The 24,454-nt window shown below is 43.6% G+C and overlaps 2 protein-coding genes across 2 annotated transcripts; both read left to right on the top strand.

The window, feature by feature from the left end:
- Positions 1-21,429: 21,429 nt before the first annotated feature.
- Positions 21,430-21,786, top strand: LOC127303854 (uncharacterized). Its single transcript, XM_051334562.1, has one exon. It carries the CDS (start codon positions 21,430-21,432, stop codon positions 21,784-21,786), a length of 357 nt encoding a protein of 118 aa, XP_051190522.1.
- Positions 21,787-22,930: 1,144 nt separating this feature from the next.
- LOC139833755 (uncharacterized) lies at positions 22,931-23,870 on the top strand. Its single transcript, XM_071824100.1, has 2 exons — positions 22,931-23,437; positions 23,490-23,870. Exons 1-2 carry the CDS (start codon positions 22,931-22,933, stop codon positions 23,868-23,870), a joined length of 888 nt encoding a protein of 295 aa, XP_071680201.1.
- Positions 23,871-24,454: the final 584 nt, after the last annotated feature.

The raw sequence follows: 24,454 nt of genomic DNA, 5'->3' as shown, positions 1-24,454 counted from the left end.
ATGGCTACGCCACTTTGCCCCGTATCAACGAAGTGATGCACCCTGTATCACATGCCATGGTCATATCCACGACAGTGGCGGCCACCGTGGGGCGTGGGGCGTCTGGCCTCAGATCTGTGGCAAGGCCCTACTCGCCTATCCGCCGGCCGGTCGCTTCCAGCAGGAATCGCCACGGGCGGCTTCTTACACACCCAGCCGAGAACCTACCACCCGACAACAGCGCCAATCACCCACGCCTGCATGGTGCCGGTCGACACTATCAACCTCTTCGTCGGCCTCGCCGGCGTCAGCAACCCCTCCGAGGTTTGCCCCGGCCAACAACATGACCCGTATGCTCCGGGCCAGCTCCTCACCGCCACTCTCCCGCTCTCTGGCGAAGCATACGTCAAGGACAAGTAGGCCCTGGAGGACGATGTCGAATCAGCGGCTGCGACGTCAGTCGCCGGATCCATCGTCGCGACGTCAGTCGTGGACTCCATCACCCCCTGTCTCCTACTCGGGCGACTACGAGGACAGCTCAATTCTCCCCCTCTTCGACAGCAACTCGGAACCGACTCCGTTGAGGCGCCGCAGTACCAGCTCCACGCTGCCATCTTCATGGCGACCGACAATGCACCGCCGAATGACCCCTTCACCACGCCGCTCCCCGCGATGGCGACCGCGGACGACATCGAGGCGCACCGGGTGGCTCTCTTGGCGCAAAGGAAGAACGAGCTCGTTGAGCGACAGAAGTTCCGCATCGAGCAAGAGTCGGCGAGAGCGTTGTCGCTCCATCACCATCGCCGCACTCGCCAGCGCATCGACCGCGCCCGCGAGAAAGGCCTCCCCTCCACTCGCCTCAACTTTGATGACCCGGATGGGGTGGCTCGAGTCAGGAACAACAGCGCCCCGGAGTCGAGTCGGGCGGCCGCCGACCGAGCGGCCAACGGACCACCACCGCCACCACCACCTCAACCACCACAGGGTCGGGCGAACCCCCTGCCGAGGTCGACGCCAACAGCCTCCCTCTCCATTCATCAACGGCGGACAACGTTGTCACCGCGCAAGTCGCCCTCGCCAACCTCGACGACACCGGCGAAGGCGCCCTCTACATCCATCACGCCAAGGCCCTCGTCGCCAAGGCACTCGAGCAGCAGTACGTGGCCCAGGACTCCCATGGGCGGCTCTACTCGCGCTCGTCGACAAGCCGCGCAGCGTCATCCGCCAAGGCGAACCGTGCAGTTGCCTACGTCAAAAAGTTCCCGCCCCCAGAGCCGCGCGCAGCTCACTCGACCAACAACCCAATCGAGCAGCACCCTCCACGCATGATGGTCGCCGCCAACGGGCAGCCAATCGACGCGTGCACGCACATCATGAACGACCAGGCATGGCGCGAACACAATCGCCTTGACGCCAACTTCAGGCACGAGCAGCCGTGCCAGAGCGCGTTCACTCGCGTCGGCCCGGCCTGCTTCGGACCGATGATCAGGGGAGAGCCGTATCCCCTTGGGTTCAAGGGACCCTGCGATATCGAGAAATACGACACCACCAACGACCCGACGGTCTAGATCGACTCCTACACCATGGCGATGGGCCTCCTCGGCTACTCCGACCTACTCGCTGCCCGCTACCTGCCCCTCATGATGGACGGGGCGAATCGCCATTGGTTCAACACCCTCCCCCTGAACAACATCGACTCATGGGAGGAGGCATGTGCTACCTTCATCCAGCACTTCTCCAGCGCATACACTCACGCTACCACCATCGAGGACCTAGAACGTTGCGTCCAAGGACCTCGCAAGTTGGCAGGACATGTGAACGACCTCCATCGGGAACATCACCGACACGACGATCTACTACTTCCGGCGAACCTGCAGCTACTAGCCTCTCGTCTCCAAGCTCAAGCGCATCATCAGGGACAACATCTCTATGGCCGAGTTGTTCGACACCACTCAGCGCTACGCCGATGAGGACCCCACGGTCGACTCGAACAACGAGTTCGGCGAGCGGCGCAATCGCCGCCCTGCTCGCTCCGACGGTAGCTGTGACGACTACTGATTTGGCTCTCGCCCCAGCAACGGCAAGAGGCGCAATGACAGTGGCGCCCACTCCGAGTTTGTCGCAAACGCCAACTACGGGCAATGTGACCCAAAGTACTCCCGCCGCGACAACCGCGGCCCGTGGGAAGATCGCCCGCTGATACGTTGCAAACATATCTATAATTTTTGATGCTCCATGCTTGTTTTACACCAATTGTTATATGTTTTGTTTACACTTTGTGTCACTTTTATGCATTTTCCGACACTAACCTATTGACAAGATGCCACATCCCAGTTCCTGTTTTCTACTGTTTTGTATTTCAGAAAAGTTATACATGAAATATTCTCGGAATTGGACGAAACAAAAGCCAAAGTTCCTATTTTCCCCGGAGCAAAGATGGAGTCCAGAGAAGAGACGGAGGAGGGCCACAGGGTGGCCAGACCATGCCTAGGCGCGGCCTGGCCCTGGCTCGCGCCTAGGGGTGGTCTGGGGCCACCAGGCCTCCACCGTCCTCGCCCTTCCGCCTTTAAATTCCCTTCAACGCAAGAACCGTAGATGAATCGACCTCCATCCACGAAAATTTCCGTAGCTCCACCACCGTCGCAGACAAGATTCGGGGGGATAGAAGTCTCTTTTCCGGCACCCTGCCAGGACGGGGAATTGCCCCCGGAGCCATCTCCATCGACTCCACTGCCATCTCCATCGCCGTTGCTGACTCCTACGATGAGGAGTGAGTAGTTCTCCCCCGGGGCTGAGGGCTCTACCGGTAGCTATGTGGTCTATCTCTCTCTCCTATGTGGTCATTATGCTATTTAAGTGGATTTAAATTATGTGATCTCCGGAGACTCCTTGTCCCACATGTGTAAAGGTGACGGTGTGTGCACCGTGTGGGTCTCTTAGGCTATATTTCACAGAATAATTGTTCACTGAATTATGATTTGAGTTGGATGTCTCAATGAAATTGTGGTGTGTTAGTACCTCCTATGAATGCTCAAAGTGATCGAGTGGGGTGTTCACTAATACTTGGGAATACATCTTTAAGGTTTCCTTTTGGAGCCCTACGTGGTGAATTAGTGTTCGTTATTGATGACCCACAAGTATAGGGGGTGTATCGTAGTATTTTCGATAAGTAAGAATGTCGATCCCAACGAGGAGCAGAAGGTGTTGACAAGCAGTTTCGATGAAGGATTCACTGTAAATGCTCACAGACAAGTATTCAGGGGGTTTTGATGTAACAGTTGAATAAAGTACGAGTAAGTAAAGTGCGAGAGTAACAATTGCAGCGAGTGGCCCAATCCTTTTTAGCACAAAGGACAAGCCGGTTTGTTTACTTATAATGACCAAACGTTCTCGAGGACACACGGGATTTTAGTCTAGTGCTTTCGCTACATACGGCTAAATAATCTTCATTGTTATGATAAGTGTTGTGTGGGTGAACCTATGCTAATGTACCGCCCTTCCTAGGACTAATACATACTTGTGATTATACCCCTTGCAAGCATCTGCAACTACAAGAAAGTAATTAAGAATAAATCTAACCACAGCCTTAAACTCTGAGATCCTGCTATCCCTCCTGCATCGATATACCAACGGGGGTTTAGGTTTCTGTCACTCCGGCAACCCCGCAATTGGCAAACGAGTACAAGATGCATTCCCCTAGGCCCATAAATGGTGAAGTGTCATGTAGTCGACGTTCACATGACACCACTAGAAGAATAACACCACAACTTAAATATCATACCATTGAATATTACTCAACCATAGTTCACTACTAACATTTAGACTTCACCCATGTCCTCAAGAACTAAACGAACTACTCACGAGACATCATATGGAACATGATCAGAGGTGATATGATGATGAATAACAATCTGAACATAAACTTGGTTCAATGGTTTCACTCAATAGCATCAACAACAAGTAGGAATCGATACCGGGAGAGTTTCCCCTATCAAACAATCAAGATCAAACCCAAATTGCTACGGCGGTGACGGTGTCCAGCGGTGGAGACAGCGGTGATGATGGTGGAGATGATGATGATGGTGATGGAGATGATGTCCAGCTCGATGACGGTGACGATGGCGTCGATTTCCCCCTCCGGGAGGAATTTCCCAGCGGATTCCTGCCCATTGGAGAGCTCTTTTCTCTCTGGTGTTCTCCGCCCCGCGAGGCGGGCTGTAACTCTTCGCGAGGTACCCTACGTGGCTTAGGTTTTCGGGACGAAGGGTTTCGCGAAGAAAAGGAGGCGAAAGGGGCTGTGGGGCCCCCACACCACATGGTGGCGCGGCCAGGCCATGGGCCGCGCCGGCACGTGGTCCAGCCCCCACCTTGGGCCCTCTCAGCTCCTCCTTCGGCTTCCTTCGTCATCTTGAAAAATAGAATTTTTGGTATAATTTCCTTCCACAGTTGATCTTCCGAAATATTGCGTTCGACGGTGCTTTTTCCAATGAGAATCCACGGCTCCAGGTGCTTGATCCTCCAATAATGATGAAACATGCAAAATAGATGAAATAACATAAGTATTGTGTCCAAATATGAAATATATCAATGAATAACAGCAAATTATGATATAAAATAGTGATGCAAATTGGACGTATCAACTCCCCCCAAGCTTAGACTTCGCTTGTCCCCAAGCGAAACTGAACTCAGTAAACAGGACCACATGTTTATGGAGTGAAGAGTCGATAAATAAAATACGGACAAGAAGCATCATATTCATTCACACAAGACATTCTAGTAAACAACTTCCTCATATAATTCAACTTGAAACAAGTATAAGGTAATCACAAATAAAGGTGCATAAGAAATCATAGTTGGTGATGGCAAACTTCGTTCCTGGTCAGAGAACAATTAACAGATTATATTTATTTCATTGAGCAGCGCTCTCATGTTAAAGTTTATATGGCACAACTTGCATACTCAATCATAATAGTCTCCTCATAATCATTGATAACTTGCAAAGCTATATTCATTAAGATAAAACTTGTACTAAACAAGGAAGAATAAAAACATGATGAAGTAAATCACAATATAATGGTTTGATCACAACTACTCAAATGCTTGCTTGAGATGGAGGGAAATAGGTTTACTGACTCAACATAAAGTAAAAGACAGGCCCTTCGCAGGGGGAAGCAGGGATTAAAACATGTGCTAGAGCTTTTTCAGTTTCGAAATCATATAAAGAGAATAAAAGTAACATTTTGAGAGGTGTTTGTTGTTGTCAACGACTGGTAGCGGGTACTCTAACCCCCTTGCCAGGCAACCTCCAAAGAGCGGCTCCCATATTATTTTCATTTTACGTGGCACTCCTTCCAACCTTTCTTGCACAAACCATGGCTAACCGAATCCTCGGGTGCCTGCCAACAATCTCATACCATGAAGGAGTGCCTTTTTATTTTAGTTTTATTATGATGATGACACTCCCCCCAACCTTTGCTTACACAAGCCATGGCTAACCGAATCCTTCGGGTGCCGTCCATCAATCACATACCATGGAGGAGTGTCTATTTAGTTTAATTAATTTGGAATTTGGGAATCCCATTGCCAGCTCTTTTTGCAAAATTATTGGATAAGCGGATGAAGCCGCTAGTCCATTGGTGAAAGTTGCCCAACAAGATTGAAAGATAAAACACCACATACTTCCTCATGAGCTATAAAACATTGACACAAATAAGAGATACTAAGTTTTGAATTGTTTAAAGGTCGCACATGAAGTATTTACTTGGAATGGCGGAAAATACCATGTAGTAGGTAGGTATGGTGGACACAAATGACATAGGTTTGGGCTAAGGTTTGGATGCACGAGAAGTATTCCCTCTCAGTACAGGTTTTTGGCTAGCAAGGTTAATTAGCAAGCATAAGAGTTGAGGGAAACAAACAAATATACATGTGATAGAAACAATCATGCATCTTCCTTGTAAGCACAAACAATTTTAACTTCAGAATAATAAGCTATGAGCTAACAAGAAAGAAAGACAATGAAACAACTACATGTATTTCTCTTTTCTACTTAAACCTCAAAGTGTTGTTGCTATTGACCAATGCTAAGTTTGCCAAAACCAAATAGATTTATTCAATGCTCCCAAAGTGATACCAATACTAATGACAAGATAAATCATATAATAGAGATTGCAAACTAAAATAAAATGTGCAATATGTAAATGATAAGACTTCTCATTAATATTCCATATCGATAACTCACACCAAGGGATACATAGACAACCAACTAAAGGAGAGATACTTCCAAACTGCAACCCATCTTATATGATAACTTCCCTACTCATGATATGACACTACTTGACAGTAAAAAGTAAAAGGTAGTGATGATATGATACCGCGGCACTCCCCCAAGCTTGGAACAAACCAAGGGGATGCCAATACCGATGATGAGTTACTCCTTCGGCGATGGTGGTGATGAACTCCCGTCATCAAACTTCCAAGGAAGAGGCTCTCCATCAAGAAACGACATCTTGGTCTCGGGAATCCTGAAACTAGCAGCACGACTTATGTATTTAAACCTGTTTTCATACTCACAGTTCTGATTCTGAACGTCATAGAGTTGTGCTTGGAGCTTGTTGGTGGTGTCGTGAAGTGAGAGGATGTCGCCCCAAAGCTTTGCAGTTTCCTTCTCATGTTCAGCAATAAGTTCAGACACAATCCTGTGGAAGATATCCACCTCACGCTCAGCCATCTTCTTGTATTTGAAAACCTCTTGTTCTAGCTTCTCCATCCTGTCTTCCAAGCTTCCTTCTCCTTTAGGACCCTGGACATCCTTGATCTGCAGTTCTCCTTCAACGAGCAGCAACTCCTTGGGGTGCATCCTCAGCTCCTCCATGTACAAGTTGCCAACATCCTTGCAGGAGCTGTCCTTCGGAGTTTCCGACGAAGACATGATGGCTCTAGATCCGAAGCAAATCCTGGCAGAAACAGCTCGAAACAAAACACGTCGAGAAAACTATATACGGACCTCCAGGGGTCCGGGGGATTATATAGCAAAAAAATTTACGACAAAAGGAAAGTACCAGATCGAACCAGAGTCGGAAAGGGGCGACGAGGCGGCCAGACCATAGGTCAGTGCGGGCCCAGGCCAGGCCACGCCGGCCTATGGTGACACGCCCTCGTGCGTTCTTTCCACTCCGTTTCGAACTCGTAATTTTTCATATTTTCCAAAAACAGCAAAAATATTGTTCGGAAAGTAAATTGCGTACTTTTCATTACCAGTACTGTTACCTATTCAAAGTCGAGTTAAGCGGACTGTCAATTTGCCCTTTGATGAAAGCCTCCGGTGTTTCCACTTGAATAATATCAACATCAACATTATAAGAATCACCCGAGATATAATGCTTGAGTCTTTGTCCATTCACCACTTGCGTGGCATTGCCTTGGAGAGAGCTAATTTTAATTGCTCCTGAACGATACACCTCCTCGACAACATATGGTCCTTCCCATTTCGAGAGTAATTTCCCTGCAAAGAGTCTGAGACGAGACCGATACAATAGGACTTTATCCCCAACATGAAACTCTCTTTTGATGATCCTCCTATCATGCCATTTTTTAACTTTTTTCTTTAAAGAGTTTAGCATTTTCATAAGCTTCACTTCTCCATTCATCTAGAGAACTTAATTGCAACAACCTCTTATCACCGGTAAGTTTAGGATCTTTATTTAGTTCTCTAACAGCCCAATAAGCTTTGTGCTCTAGTTCTAAAGGTAAATGACAAGCTTTCCCATAAACCATTTTATAAGGTGACATTCCCATGGGATTTTTATAAGCAGTTCTATAAGCCCATAGTGCATCCTTCAATTTACTAGCCCAATTCTTTCTAGTTTTATTAACGGTCTTTCCCAACATAGATTTAATCTCTCTATTTGATAATTCTACTTGACCACTAGTTTGAGGATGATAAGCGGAAGCAATTCTATGATTAATACCATACCTAGCAAGAGTTTTTCTAAAACCTCCATGAATAAAATGAGAACCTCCATCAGTCATAATATATCTAGGCACTCCAAATCTAGGAAAAATAATGTCTAGAAGCATTTTTAAAGAGGTCTCACCATCAACACTTTTTGTAGGTATGGCTTCCACCCATTTAGTAACATAATCCACAGCAACAAGTATATGAGTGTTACCTTCTGAAGACGGAAAAGGTCCCATAAAGTCGAATCCCCAACAATCAAATGGTTCAATAACAAGAGTATAATTCATAGGCATTTCATTACGTCTGGATATATTACCAACCCTTTGGCATTCATCACAAGATAAAATAAACTTTCTCGCATCCTTGAAGAGAGTTGGCCAATAAAAACCTGATTGTAGAACCTTTTGCGCGGTTCTTTCTCCGGCGTGATGTCCTCCATAAGCACTACCATGACATTTACTCAATATCTCTTGTTGTTCATATTCGGGAACACATCTTCGCATAATACCATCCACTCCTTCTTTATATAAGTGTGGGTCATCCCAGAAATAATGCCTCAAGTCATAAAAGAATTTCCTCCTTTGCTGAGCTGAAAAGGTTGGAGGCAAGTACTTGGAAACAATAAAGTTAGCATAATCAGCATACCAAGGATTTGTCTCATGAGCTCACCTTTATTACAGCCAATTGTTCATTTGGAAAACTATCATTAACAGGAGCAGGATCATAAGCAATATTTTCCAATCTAGATAAATTATAAATAGCAGGATTATCAGCACCTTTCCTATCTACAATATGTAAATCAAATTCTTGCAAAAGAAGTACCCATCTAATAAGCCTCGGCTTAGCATCTTTCTTTGTCATAAGGTATCTAATTGCAGCATGATCAGTATGAATCATAACTTTTGAATCAACAATATAAGATCTAAATTTATCACAAGCAAAGACTACAGCTAATAATTCTTTTTCAGTTGTAGCATAATTTCTTTGGGCAGCATCAAGAGTTTTACTAGCATAATGAATAACATTCAGTTTTTTATCTACTCGCTGTCCAAGAACAGCGCCTACAGCAAAATCACTAGCATCACACATAATTTCAAATGGTAAGTTCCAATCAGGAGGTTCAACTATAGGAGCAGTTGTTAAGGCTTTCTTAAGAGTTTCAAAAGCTTCCTTACAATCGTCATCGAAAACAAAAGGTACGTCTTTTTGAAGAAGATTAGTAAGAGGCTTTGAAATCTTGGAGAAATCTTTAATAAATCTCCTATAAAATCCAACATGACCAAGAACACTACGAATACCTTTAACATCCCTCGGATAGGGTATCTTCTCAATTGCTTCAACTTTAGCTCTATCAACTTCAATACCTCTCTCAGAAATTTTATGTCCCAATACAATTCCTTCATTAACCATAAAGTGGCATTTCTCCCAATTAAGAACAAGGTTAGTTTCTTCACATCTCTGCAAAACTTTATCAAGGTTTCGCAAGCAACTATCAAAAGAATTCCCATAGACGGAAAAATCATCCATGAATACCTCTACAATACTCTCGCAAAAGCCATGAAAAATAGCAGACATGCATCTTTGAAAAGTAGCAGGAGCATTACATAAACCAAAAGGCATACGCCTATAAGCATAAGTTCCATAGGGACAAGTAAAAGTGGTCTTCTCTTGATCTTTAGTTTTAACAGCAATTTGTGAAAACCCAGAATAACCATCAAGAAAGCAAAAATGAGTATTTTTAGACAATCTTTCTAGCATTTGATCAATAAATGGTAAAGGGTAATGATCTTTCTTAGTAACTTTATTAACTTTTCGAAAATCAATGCACATTCTATACCCTACGACTACTCTTTGAGGGATGAGCTCATCATTATCATTAGGCACAACAGTCATTCCTCCTTTCTTGGGAACGCAATGCACAGGACTAACCCATCTACTATCAGCAATAGGATATATAATACCAGCTTCAAGAAGTCTTAATACCTCATTCCTTACCACTTCCTTCATCTTCGGAATTAGACGACGCTGATGTTCAACAACAGGCTTTGCATCATCTTCCATATTAATAGCATGTTGGCAAATAGAAGGAGAAATTCCTTTCAAATCATCAAGAGTGTAGCCAATAGCTCCTCGGTGTTTCTTCAATATTTCCAATAACCTTTCTTCTTCAAACTCTGTAAGCTTAGAACTAATAATAACAGGATATATTTTCTTATCATCAATATGAGCATATTTAAGATTATCAGGCAAAGGCTTTAATTCAAAAACAGGATCTTCCTTTGGTGGCGGTGTTGTACCCAAATCTTCCACCGGTAAATCATGCTTGAGAATAGGTTGGCGGAGAAAAATTTCCTCAAGCTCATCTCTTTCTTTCCTAAAAACTTCACTCTCGCTATCCTCCAAATGTTGCTGCAAAGGATTATTAGGAACAAGAACAATAGATGCACACTGTTCCATTTTAAAATCATTATTAGGCAAATCAGCTTTATAAGGAGTCTTGGTAAATTTAGAGAAGTTAAACTCATAAGATTCACCAGCAAATCTAGTCAAAATTTTCTCTTTCTTGCAATCTATAATAGCTCCACAAGTATTTAGAAAAGGTCTACCAAAAATGATAGGACAATAATCACTAGCAGCAGAACCAAGTACCAAAAAGTCAGCAGGATATTTAATCTTACCACATAGAACTTCCACATCTCGAACAATACCAATTGGAGAAATAGTTTCTCTATTAGCCAGCTGAATAACCACATCAATATCTTCAAGTTCACAAGAATCAATTTCGTGCATAATCTCCGTGTAAAGCTCATAAGGAATAGCACTAACACTTGCACCAATATCACATAATCCATAATAGCAATGATCACCAATTCTAACAGATAGCATAGGAACACTAACTTGTTTGGGTTTATTAGGATGTGAAACAATATTAGAAGCATCTTCACAGAAAATAATATGACCATCCTCCACATTTTCAGTCACAAGATCTTTAACTATTGCAACAGCAGGTTCAACTTTTATTTGTTCTTCAGGTTCTACAGGTTTCTTTTCACTTTTATGAACCGCACTATTTATAACAGAGTACTCCTTCATTTTAGCAGGGAAAGGAGATTTTTCAATATAAGCTTCAGGAATAACATGATCAGCAGTTTCAACTACAACGCATTTATTAATAGATGAATCAATTTTATCTTTATACGGTTCATGATACTTATCAAAATTCTTCTTTGGCAATTCATAATGAGAGGCAAAAGCTTTATAAAGATTTGCAGCAACTTGAGAATCAAGACCATATGTAGCACTCATATTACGAAATTTATCAGTATCCATAAAAGCTTCAATGCATTTATAATCATAAATTATACCTGATTCTCTATCCTTGTCGTTCTCCCAACCTTCAGTATTTTCTTGGGTCCGATCAAGAAGGTCCCTTTTAAACTCTTCTTTGTTGCGTGTAAATGATCCAGAACAAGAAGTATCCAGCAAGGTCTTGTCTTGAAAAGAAAGTCTTGCGTAGAAATTATCAATAATAACATTACCAGGAAGCTCATGAATGGGGCATTTGAGCATTAAAGACTTCAATCTCCCCCAAGCTTGGGCAATACTCTCTCCATCATGAGGCCAAAAATTATATATGTGATTCCGATCCTTATGAATTTCACTTGGAGGATAGAACTTAGAATAAAACTGGGGCACAATATCATTCCATTCAAGAGAATCCCCATTATCTAGTAATTTATACCAATGCGCCGCCTTACCAGACAGCGATAAAGAGAATAGTTTCTTCCTCACTTCATCCATAGCAATACCTGCACACTTGAATAAACCGCATAATTCATGCAAGAACAATAAATGATCTCCAGGGTGGACAGTTCCGTCCCCTTCATAGCGGTTATCCATAACACGTTCAATAATTTTCATAGGTATTTTATATGGTATCACTTCCTCACCTGGCGCCTCATCCACTACCGTTGCAGTAGTAGTAGATTTCCCAAATATAAATTGAAGAGAAGATCTCTCCATAATGAATTATAGCAAGAAAGGCGAAATAAAATCAGCACAAACAAGAAAGGTTTTCCTTACCAATTCCACTTACCAATAGCGCTTCACTCCCCGGCAACGGCGCCAGAAAATAGTCTTGATGACCCACAAGTATAGGGGGTGTATCGTAGTATTTTCGATAAGTAAGAATGTCGATCCCAACGAGGAGCAGAAGGTGTTGACAAGCAGTTTCGATGAAGGATTCACTGTAAATGCTCACAGACAAGTATTCAGGGGGTTTTGATGTAACAGTTGAATAAAGTACGAGTAAGTAAAGTGCGAGAGTAACAATTGCAGCGAGTGGCCCAATCCTTTTTAGCACAAAGGACAAGCCGGTTTGTTTACTTATAATGACCAAACGTTCTCGAGGACACACGGGATTTTAGTCTAGTGCTTTCGCTACATACGGCTAAATAATCTTCATTGTTATGATAAGTGTTGTGTGGGTGAACCTATGCTAATGTACCGCCCTTCCTAGGACTAATACATACTTGTGATTATACCCCTTGTAAGCATCCGCAACTACAAGAAAGTAATTAAGAATAAATCTAACCACAGCCTTAAACTCTGAGATCCTGCTATCCCTCCTGCATCGATATACCAACGGGGGTTTAGGTTTCTGTCACTCCGGCAACCCCGCAATTGGCAAACGAGTACAAGATGCATTCCCCTAGGCCCATAAATGGTGAAGTGTCATGTAGTCGACGTTCACATGACACCACTAGAAGAATAACACCACAACTTAAATATCATACCATTGAATATTACTCAACCATAGTTCACTACTAACATTTAGACTTCACCCATGTCCTCAAGAACTAAACGAACTACTCACGAGACATCATATGGAACATGATCAGAGGTGATATGATGATGAATAACAATCTGAACATAAACTTGGTTCAATGGTTTCACTCAATAGCATCAACAACAAGTAGGAATCGATACCGGGAGAGTTTTCCCTATCAAACAATCAAGATCAAACCCAAATTGCTACGGCGGTGACGGTGTCCAGCGGTGGAGACGGCGGTGATGATGGTGGAGATGATGATGATGGTGATGGAGATGATGTCCAGCTCGATGACGGTGACGATGGCGTCGATTTCCCCCTCCGGGAGGGAATTTCCCCGGCGGATTCCTGCCCGCCGGAGAGCTCTTTTCTCTCTGGTGTTCTCCGCCCCGTAGAGGCGGCTGTAACTCTTCGCGAGGTACCCTCTGTGGCTTAGGTTTTCGGGACGAAGGGTTTCGCGAAGAAAAGGAGGCGAAAGGGGCTGTGGGGCCCCCACACCACATGGTGGCGCGGCCAGGCCATGGGCCGCGCCGGCCTGTGGTCTGGCCCCACCTTGGGCCCTCTCAGCTCCTCCTTCTGGCTTCCTTCGTCATCTTGAAAAATAGGATTTTTATTATAAATTCCTTCCACAGTTGATCTTCCGAAATATTGCGTTCTGATGGTGCTTTTTCCAGCAGAATCCTGGCTCCGGTGCTTGATCCTCCAATAATGATGAAACATGCAAAATAGATGAAATAACATAAGTATTGTGTCCAAATATGAAATATATCAATGAATAACAGCAAATTATGATATAAAATAGTGATGCAAATTGGACGTATCAACTATCCAACCGGAGAGTAGTTCAGAGTAGCATAGTGAAGTGGTTATATTTATATTCCTTTATGATATCATTGTTGAGAGTGCCACTAGTGATAGTATGATCCCCTAGGCCTTGTTTCCAAACATCGAATCACCAGTTATTTACTGTTTTACTACATGTTTACTTGCTTCCATATTTATTTCATATTGTTATTACCACTCATATTCATCCATATCACTTGTATTTTACTATCTCTTCGCTGAACTAGTGCACATATACATCTGACAAGTGTATTGGGTGTGTTGGGGACACAAGATACTTCTTGTATCTTAATTGCAGGGTTGCTTGAGAGGGATACCTTTGACCTCTACCCCCTGAGTTAGATAAACCTTGGGTGTACAAACCTCTGCACTTGGAGGCCCAACACTGTGTACAAGAATACAAGCGTGCGTAGACATCAAGCTCTTTTCTGATGCCGTTGCCGGGGAGGTAAGGAAAAGGTACTCACGTCCTCTGGCTACTAAGTTTACTAGTTGCTGGTGAGTGCTCGAAGTTATTTCCTTTAGATTCTGCAGTTATATCTTTTTGTTTCTTGTTTTTATTTTCACTAGTTAGCCTTAATGGAAAACAACAACAAAATTAGAGACCTTTATAGTATTTATCTTGAGTTAGGACATGAGGTGTTTGAAGAGAAAATTAAAAAACCTATGGAACTTTACTCGCATGCTAACAGCAATGTTATTAGTATGAATGCTTTGGACACTATTATTACTAATACTATGGAAAAGTCTAAGCTTGGGGAAGCTAGTTTTTATGATCTTTTTAGTCCCCCAGGTTTATAGGAGAAAATTTGCTCCGGTGATATTTTATCTCCCATATGTGGTAATTCTAATGATGCTTGTGATATTTTAAATCAACCTATTGAAAATATTCTTTTTAAAATACCTATGAAAATTGTTGAAAAGATCATGGATGAACGTTATGCAGGGGATGGAATAGTCCATCCAAGTGATCACTTGTTGAAATTTAAAGAACTTTGCGAGTTGTTTAAGGTTGCAGGTTTATCAAGAGAAAATGTCATGAAGAAATTATTTCCATTGTCACTTAAGGACAAAGCAAGGGAGTGGTATCGGCTACTAGATGATCCTCATCACCTGGAGTGGAAGGAGTTTGAATCTCTCTTTTACTTTAAATTTTATCCTCCTCATGAAGTGCATATAGATAGGAATTCTATTTATAATTTTGATACTCGTGATGTAGAAGGTATTGCCCAAGCGTGGGGGAGATTGAAGTCACTAATGCTCAAATCTCCCACTCATGAGCTCCCCATTAATATTGTTATTAATAATTTTTATGCAAGGCTTTCAGGACAGTACAAGGACTATCTAGATGCTTGTTTAGAGGGATCTTTCACAAGTAAGGAGGTTGCAGCTAAGTGGGATCTTCTTGAAGCAATTCAAAGCAATACCAAAGATTGGGATAACGACAAAGGTAAAGACTCAGGTATAAATTATGAGTATGATTGCATTAAGTCTTTCACCGAAACTTGTGATTTTCAAGAGCTTAATGCTAAATATGATTTTGATCCTAAAGTTATTGTTGATTTCTATAGAGCTTTTGCTTCTCATATTAATGTTCCTAAAGGAAATTGGGATATATATCAGGAACCTCTTAAAGACACTTGCATGAAAAATGAAATTGTTATTCATGATTGCAATACACATGCTCAAACTTCTGAAAGTACTATTTCTTATAAGCATGTTAATTTTTGTGGAGCACTTAGACCTTGTGAAAAGAATCAAATCGAAGAAGAATATTACATCCATCACAGGAATGAAAAAACTAGAATGTGGGACAAGGCTTTAAATGATCTTGGTAAAAAAGTTTGTGCCCGCTACCCTTTTGTTTGTGAACTTTGCTGTGAAGTAGGTCATTTCAATTTTCAATGCTCATGCATGATAATAGCCTTTCGAATCCAATGAGTACTGCAAGTTTGTATTGTGATGACATGATAACTCCTAAATCAGCATGATGAACTTACATTATTTTTGGGGTGTGAAGAGTTATCAAGGAAAACTTATTTGGTAGATATGAGTGCTCTTTATATGAATAGCGTCCTACATGGATGTCATCTTTATTGTGATGATAATTGCCATGCAAATACTTACATACAAAATATTGTAAAAGATGAAACTTTACCAAAATATGAAAGGACTAATATGTGCTTTGCTCTTATTAATGAAAAGGAGAAATCCTCCAAAGTTTCTTCTATTGTTTCTGACAATAAACCAGGGTATGTGGAGAAGCTCCCTTTCAAGCCTCTCCCTCCTAAAGAGAAGAAGAAGAAGAAGAATAAGAAGAAGAAGAAGAAGAAGAAGAAGAAGAGAAGGAGGAGTAAAAACAAAGAGGAAATGGTATTTTCCCCTAAACATGTTGCTCCTATTATAATTTTTGATGAGTCTGAACTCGATGATGTTCCTATGCCTCTTACCTATAGAAGTGATCATGATTGGGAAAAGCACAACTTTTTACATTAAAATATCTTTGGTACCAATTCTGAAAATGATGATGTTAATAATTGTTGTACTATTAGTTCTACCCATATTCCTTCCAATGATGATATATTTATAAATGAACACACTTTGGAAGATAACTATTCTATTTCTTATGATGATACTATACCTCCCATATATGATGATTACAATGATGAATATGATATTTTTAGTCCACCTACTATTGAGGAAAAAATTAATTATGATTACAATATGCCTCCTATATTTGATGATTATGGTGATGAGAATAATAATGATAGCTATTTTGTTGAATTTGCTCCCACTATAATTAATAAGAATGACTATGCTTATGTGGGTAGTAATAATTTTATCCATATGGCTCATGATAAGAATGTTTTATGTGATAGTTATATTGTTAATTTTATTCATGATGCTACTGGAAGTTATTATGAGAGAGGGAAACATGGTTTTATGTATCTCAATAATATTAAGTTTCACCTCTCTATGTTGAAAATTTTGAATTTGCAGTTGTTTTTCTTTCCTATGCTTGTTGCTTTGTGCTTCCATGACTTGTTTCTTTACAAGCTTATTCTTCATAGGAAGTGGATTAGACTTAATTTTTTTTATATTTTCTTCTTGATGCTATCTTTTACTTCAATTCATATTTCTTATGTGAGCATCTTCTTAAACTACTGCGCCTAGCCGAAAGACGTTAAAGAAAAGCAGTCTTAGGAGATAACCCATGTTTATTTTCTGTAATTTTTCTTTTTGTTGAGTCTTGGAAGTTATTACCTCTGTAATAACCTCTCCTATAATTTTATTTTATTTTTGTGCCTAGAATATCCTCTAATAAGAAAAAAGTAAGATTTGGGGAAGTTGCTGCCCTGAAAACAGATTCTATGATGTTACCATAAAATATTGTAAAACTATCCAGAGAGGAATTTTGAGCTGCCATTTTTTATTCTTATGCCCCAGGTTATTATCTTACTTTCGTTAGTTGAACACTTTTCGAGATGAGCAACAGAAGATTTTCGGAAAAACCGATCTTTAGCTTATGTTATGTTTTGGCAGATTTCTGCACTATTTGCATTTGCCTCTTAAATCTCTTTCTTTTTGAGTTCTTTTGATCAAAGAGCTTTTTGAAAGGTTGCTACAGTATCTACTGCTTTAATATATGCTTGATATATGTTAGTACTGAACCCAAGTGGATTTGTTTATTTTGATTATACTAATGCTGCTAATAGAGAATTGTGTGAAGTTTTGTATGAAGGAAGTTTTCAAGTGTAGGGAGAGAAGAATGATGCGATGAGATGAAGAATGGATAAAAGCTCAAGCTTGGGGATAGCCCTGCACCCCAAGAAATATTCAATAGGTACAAGCGTCAAAGCCATCCCCTCCTTCATCAACAAAGCATCAGGTCATCTTTCTAGACGCTATATTTTTATTGCTTCATATACTATGTGTTGTTCTTGGAGCGTCTTTATTTTTGTTTTTTGTTTTCGTTTGTTTTGTTTGCTGTAGCATATGGTTTATCCTAGCATTGTTGTGTGGGAGAAAGACACGCTCCATTTTAATTGCATAGAACGCTCTAGTTTTCACTCTTATTGTCATGCGAGTGTTCTAGTTTGCTAGTACTGCGTTTACCTCTTGTTATTTCACTCAAATTTTGTTCAGAGCTTGTTAGTATGCTTTATTTATGTATGCTTAGCACTATGGTCCATATTTTTTTTCAGCTCTGAGAGCTATTTCAAATAAGTTGATTGGTGTTGGAAACGAGTAAAATGTTTCATGTCTATAGTGATGCAAAAGGAAGCTTGTCTAGAATGTGGCATAGAATTTGGCATGTCATGTTGGATGTTTTCTTGTCATATGATTAGTATTTATTGTTTTAGCATGACTTGTCTCAAATATCTGAGAGTGCATAATGTGTCATTGAAAGAATCATGTGTTGTTTCCATCATAAAAGCATAATATTGTGGTATTCTCCTTTGATACTTTATTGGGTTGACTTGGCACATGCTTATACCATGTTATGACTATACAGTCAACTAAAGCCTCTATGATCATTTAGTTTTTTAGTTCTAATATCACCTTATGCTTTGGTTGATAATGTTTTGTCGCTATGCATGATTATGACCATTATTACTCTATTAGTTGGTTGCTCCCAGTATTTTGCTAGCCTTCGCCTATGCTGAGTATGAACTCTACTCGTGCATCCAACCACCAGAAAATAAAGTTTGCCAATTGTGTCCACCATATCTACCTAATATCATTATTGTTATTCCAAGTAATTCATCATGTTTTTATTTATCTTCCAAATTAAATGTTGGCATGAGAAAATTAGTTAGTAAAGCTCTCACGAACTTGATGGCACATTTACTTTCTTGCACTTAATAAACTTGATCATTGTGCCTAGCTTATGAAGTTTATATGTTTGCAAATTGAGAGTTGAGAGTTAGTAGAACCATGCTTTCATGGGGAACACTTTCGACATTGCACTTATATTTAGTTGATGTCATGTTCTTTTGTTTATGGATGCCTAGCGGTGGGAAATAAAATGGAAAATTATAAGTCTATGGAGTTTGTATATGAGTTAGAGAAACGCCTGGGCCGCTAATCTAAGCCATGCATCATTCATGTTGGAAATTTACGGCTAAACCATAGTGAGCATTCTATGAAGCATTTGCAGTAAAAAGCTATACCCATAGTAAATAAAAATTACTGAGATGCCCATTGTTTGTTTGCTTTGTCATTTTGGCATGGGATTGCTCCTACAAGAGTACCTCCATATCATCGAGCAAGAGGTACTCCATTCGCGGTTCTCAATGATACATGTATACTTGCAATGACAAGAACTTATTTGGGACCTAAGTTGAGTAGCATGAGGTTTAGGTACTCGCATTCAAGGAGCATGAGATTTTCAACTTGTGATTTGCAAGCATATAGCTCATATTTGACTCACATTACCTTTAACCATTTAAGATGCTTATGATAGGGGCAATGAGAGCTCAAAGCTAATAAGTACCATACTTTTTTGGAAGGTTTATAAAACTTGTTATTCTTGCTTGCTCTGCAAAGAATCTTTCTTTTATTATTATGTTGAGTCTTCATCTTCTATGCACCAATTAAGAGAGCATAGTTGTCATTCTTAGTGCAATGTGCGTAGTCCCAAAATTATTATTGATTGATTCATGATTATGACATTTCTTGCTCTCAAATTACTTGTATCTAGTCACACTTTGAACCTTAAAGGTGTCCTAGCATTTATGTTTTGCTACTCCATAAAGGACATGTTGAGTACCACTTTACTATGTTTTCTCTATGCTCATAAACAAACAGTTGCTTTCAATGCACAATCATTCATGATCCTTTGTTTGAGTTACTTCTCATGTTATAACATAGTTGTTAAGTTCTATTGTTAGAATTATATCTATCATGTCTATGTTTAGAGTACTTTGATCCTAGCTTACAATGATTTACAATAACTTGATCAAGATTGTGTTGGCTTCATGTCACCTCAAAAATTATTTTGTTATCACTTACCTACTCTAGGACGAGTAGGAGTTAAGATTGGGGATGTTGATATGTTGCAAACGTCTATCATTTTTGATGCTCCATGCTTGTTTTACACCAATTGCTATATGTTTTGTTTACACATCATGGCACTTTTATGCATTTTCCGGCACTAACCTATTGACAAGATGACACAGTGTCAGTTCCATGTTTTCTGTTGTTTTGTATTTCAGAAAAGTTATACATGAAATATTCTTGGAATTGGGCGAAACAAAAGCCAAAGTTCATAATTATCCCGGAGCGAAGACGGAGTCAAGAGAAGAGACGGAGGAGGGCCACAGGGTGGGCAGACCATGCCTAGGCGCGGCCTGGCCCTGGCCCACACCTAGGGGTGGTCTGGGGCCACCAGGCCTCCACCGACCTCGCCCTTCCGCCTATAAATTCCTTTCGACGCAAGAACCCTGGAAGAATCGGCCTCCATCCATGAAAAGTTCCGTAGCTCCGCCGCCGTCGCAGACAAGATTCGGGGGACGAAATCTCTGTTCCGGCACCCTACCGGGACGGGGAATTGCCCCCGGAGCCATCTCCATCGACTCCACCGCCATCTTCATCGCCGTTGCTGACTCCTACGATGATGAGTGAGTAGTTCTCCCCCGGGGCTGAGGGCTGTACCGGTAGCTATGTGGTTTATCTCTCTCTCCCATGGTGTGATCTTTATGTGATCATGAGCTTTGTAATCTAGATGTCGTTATGCTATTCAAGTGGATTTTAATTGTGTGATCTCCGGAGACTCGTTGTCCCACGTGTGTAAAGGTGATGGTGTATGCACCGTGTGGGTGTCTTAGGCTATATTTCACAGAATACTTGTTCACTGAATTATGATTTGAGTTGGATGTCTCTATCAAATTATGGTGCGTTAGTACCTCCTATGAATGCTCAAAGTGACGGAGTGGGGTGTTCATTAGTACTTGGGAATACATCTTTAAGGTTTCCTTTTGCAGCCCTACGCGGTGAATTAGTGTTCGTTATCCAACCGGAGAGTAGTTCAGAGTAGCATAGTGAAGTGCTTATATTTATATTTCTTTATGATATTATTTCAGATTGTTATTACCACTCATATTCATCCATATCTCTTGCATTTTACTATCTCTTCACCGAACTAGTGCACCTATACATCTGACAAGTGTATTGGGTGTCTTGGGCACACAAGAGACTTCTTGTATCTTAATTGCAGGGTTGGTTGAGAGGAATACCTTTGACCTCTACCCCCTGAGTTCGATAAACCTTGGATGATCCACTTAAGGGAAACTTGCTGTTGTTCTACAAACCTCTGCACTTGGAGGTCCAACACTATCTACAAGAATAGAAGCATGCGTAGACATCACCTGCCAGGCAAGCGCTTCGACCCGCATAGCCTGCTTGATGCTCCATGCATCTACCACAGCAAAGAGGGCAAGCCCTCGATGCACATCACCAGGAACTGCTTCTCCCTTAAGCAAATTAAGAAAGCCCGCCGCTCCAAGGAGAACGGTGGCGGTGACCAAAACCAGGACCGCCACAGGGACCAGGACAAGTCCAAGGAACATGGCTTCGGTCGCAGTGTCGGGTCCGTCCACACATTCACCAGGGTCGGTGACCGCCGTGACAAGAAGGTCCTCGCTCGCGCGGTGGCTGCCAACGCAGTCATCGCGGACGTTCCGTGCTGGCTCAAGTGGTCTGAGCAGAGCATTACTGGAGCCGTGATGACCACGCTCCGCGCATCAAGTACCCAGGGCGAGTCGCGCTGATCGTCAAGCCCAAGGTCACTGACTACTGGCTCTCCAAGAGCCTGATGGACGGGGGAAGCTCCATCAACAACATGTACTACGACACGTACCAGGGGCTCCAGCTGCCCGACTCGCGCCCCGAGGTGATGAGTGTCACCTTCCACGGCATCGTCCCCGGCAGGAAGGCCTTTCCAATCGGCAAGGTGACGCTGCCAGTCACATTCGTCACGCCGGCGAAATACCGCACCGAGCGGATCTCCTTCGAGGTGGTGAACTTCCGCGGACCGTACTACAACGTTCTCGGCCGCCGGGCGTTTTCCAAGTCCATGGCTGCGCCGCACTACGCCTACAACATGATGAAGATTCCGGGGCCACGCGGCATCATCACCGTCCGCGGCGACCCCGAGATGGCCCTGGAGTGAGAGCATAGCGGCGCCAAGCTCGCAGACACCGTCATCGCCTCTGAGCGCAACAACACCGTTGAGATTGCCGATTACCCGACGGACAACAACGACCCCGCCATCCTCGAGAAGCCGACCGAGCTCCACTCGTCCTCGCCGACCTTTCAGGCCATGACTGATACACGTCGCGTCGACTTAGTAGACGGCGACTCGAGTAGGCAGGTTACGGGCCTGTCCACCCAATAGGAAAGCACGCTCATCAAGTTCCTCCGTGAGAATCGAGATATCTCTGCATCGAAACCTTCTAATATGCGAGGTGTCCCAAGAGAACTTGCTGAGCACAAACTCCACGTAGTTCCCACTGCGCGTCCCATCAAACAAACGATGCGACGACCCGTAGGTGAAGAGCGACGACGCGCAATCGCCGAAGAGGTGAACCGGCCACTCGCCGCCGGATTCATCATGGAAATGAAGAACCCCAAGTAGCTGGCAAACGCAGTCCTCGTGCTGAAAAAGAACAAGACGTGGCGAATGTGTATCAACTACACTAGCCTCAATCGGGCCTGCCCCAAGGACCCATTCGTCCTCCCGCGGATCGATCAGATCATCGGCGCCACCGCGGGCTTGGCGTCGCTATGCTTCCTCGACACATACTCCGGGTACAACCAGATCAAGATGACCGTTGAAGATCAGGAAAAGACGACGTTCATCACGCCGCTCGACGCGTACTGCTACACCGCCATGACTTTCAGCCTCAGAAACGCCGGAGCCACGTACCAGTGATGCATGAACAGTTGCCTTGAGAGTCAAATCGGGCGCAATGTTCACGTGTACATCGATGACATCATGGTCAAGTCGACTTAGCCGTTGACCTCACCGAGACCTTCGCCAATCTCCGGCACTACAAGATCAAGCTTAACCCGCTGAAGTGCAACTTCGGTGTACCAACATGACAGCTACTTGGCTACGTCATCTCCAAGCGCAGGATTGAACCAAATCCGGAAAAGATTTCAGCCGGCATACGCATCAGGAGGCCCGCATGCCTCCTAGACGCGCAGAAGCTCGCCGGGCGGGTCACAACGCTCAGTCCTTTCATCTCTCGACTCGGCGACCAGCGGCCCTCCAGAACGCTCCCGTCCTCACCGCTCCATTGTGAAAGGAGCCCATGCTCCTCTACGTCACCGCGTCAAATCGCGCCGTGAGCACAGTCATATTTGTCGAGCGCAAGGAAGAAGGCAAGGAGCAGCTCGTACATTGCCCGGTATATTACATCAGTGAAGTAATCACTGATTCGAAGCAACGGTACCCACACTACCAAAAGCTGGTCTACTCCGTGTTCAAGGCCCAACGGCGGCTGGCCCCATATTTCCACGAGCACCCCATCAAGGTCGTCGCTTCGACCCTACTATCCGATATCATCCTCAATCGGGACGCGACTTGGCGAGTCGCCAAATGGGCAGTCAAGCTCGGCGTCCACAACATCACCTACGAGCCTCGCCATGCGGTCAAATCCCAGGTGCTGGCAGATTTCTTCGTTGACTGGGAGGAACATCAGCAACCAGCCTCTCTGGCGGACATCAAACACTGGACCCTCTACTTCGATGGCTCCAAGAACCTCAAAGGTGCCAGAGTGGGAAATCGTCCTCATATCCCCAAAGGGAGACTCCATGAGGTATGTCCTACAGCTTCAATTCGAGCCATGCACCAACAACATGGCCAAATAGGAGGCACTCCTACATGGCATGCGAATCACCAAGGAGATGGGTGCATCGGGCCTCCGCTGCTTCGGCGACTCCGACCTGGTCGCCAGCCGGCTATCTGGAACCTGCAACGCCACCAATGCCAACATGATCGCCTACAAGTGGGTGGTTGATCAGGCTGGCACTAGCTTCACCGGATACGTCGTTGAGTGGGTCGACAGGCGCAAGAATGAGGAAGCTGACGCACTCTCCAGGCTCGGCTCCAAGCGGCAACCACCACCGCCGGGCGTCTTCCTCGACATCCTCACTCGCCAGTCGGTGCGACCACCCCGCGAGATCGACATCGCCGAACCACCAGCCCCTGACTACGTGTTGGTCGCAATCGCCTCGGACTCTGGGGACTAGACGGAACCATACATCAACTACCTCGAGCGGCAAACACTGCCCATGGATGAAACAGAAGCACGCATGATCGTGCGCCGCTGCAAGTCCTTCACCATCATCAACAAGGAGTTGTACAAGCGCGGCATTTCCGGAATTTTCCAGCGCTGCGTCACTCCAGAGGAAGGTCACCAAATTATGCGTGACATCCACGCGGGCTCAATCGTCGCCAAAGCTTTCAGACACGGTTTGTATAGGATCACCGCTCAGGCCGACGCAGTCGAACTCGTCCGTGCATGCGCCGGGTGCCAGAAGTACGTGAGCCAGTCGCACATGCCAGGCTCTGCGCTCAAGACCACCCTCCTTACCTGGCCATTCGCCGTCTGGGACATGGATATGGTGGGAAAATTCAAGACCTCCCCCGGCGGCTACATGCACCTTCTCGTCATCATCGACAAATTCACCAAGTGGGTCGAAGCGAAGCCCATCAAAAAGTGCGACGGCAAGATGGCGACAAAGTTCTTGCGGGAGCTAATATACTGCTACGGGTACCCGCACAACATCATCACCGACAACGGCACCAATTTCGCCAAAAGAGAGATGGCGGA

Source organism: Lolium perenne, chromosome 7 (genome assembly GCF_019359855.2).
Source record: "Lolium perenne isolate Kyuss_39 chromosome 7, Kyuss_2.0, whole genome shotgun sequence".
Taxonomy (NCBI): Eukaryota; Viridiplantae; Streptophyta; class Magnoliopsida; order Poales; family Poaceae; genus Lolium; species Lolium perenne.
Note: the sequence above shows the minus strand (reverse complement) of the source record. Positions and strands in the feature narration are given on the sequence as shown.

Excerpts from the sequence above, each read along its gene's own strand:
- LOC127303854 (XM_051334562.1), top strand. The coding sequence starts at position 21,430 with ATGGACGGGGGAAGCTCCATCAACAACATGTACTACGACACGTACCAG.
- LOC139833755 (XM_071824100.1), top strand. The coding sequence starts at position 22,931 with ATGCTCCTCTACGTCACCGCGTCAAATCGCGCCGTGAGCACAGTCATA. Across the intron at positions 23,438-23,489 it reads CCAAAGGGAGACTCCATGAG|GAGGCACTCCTACATGGCAT; the intron begins GTATGTCCTACA and ends ATGGCCAAATAG.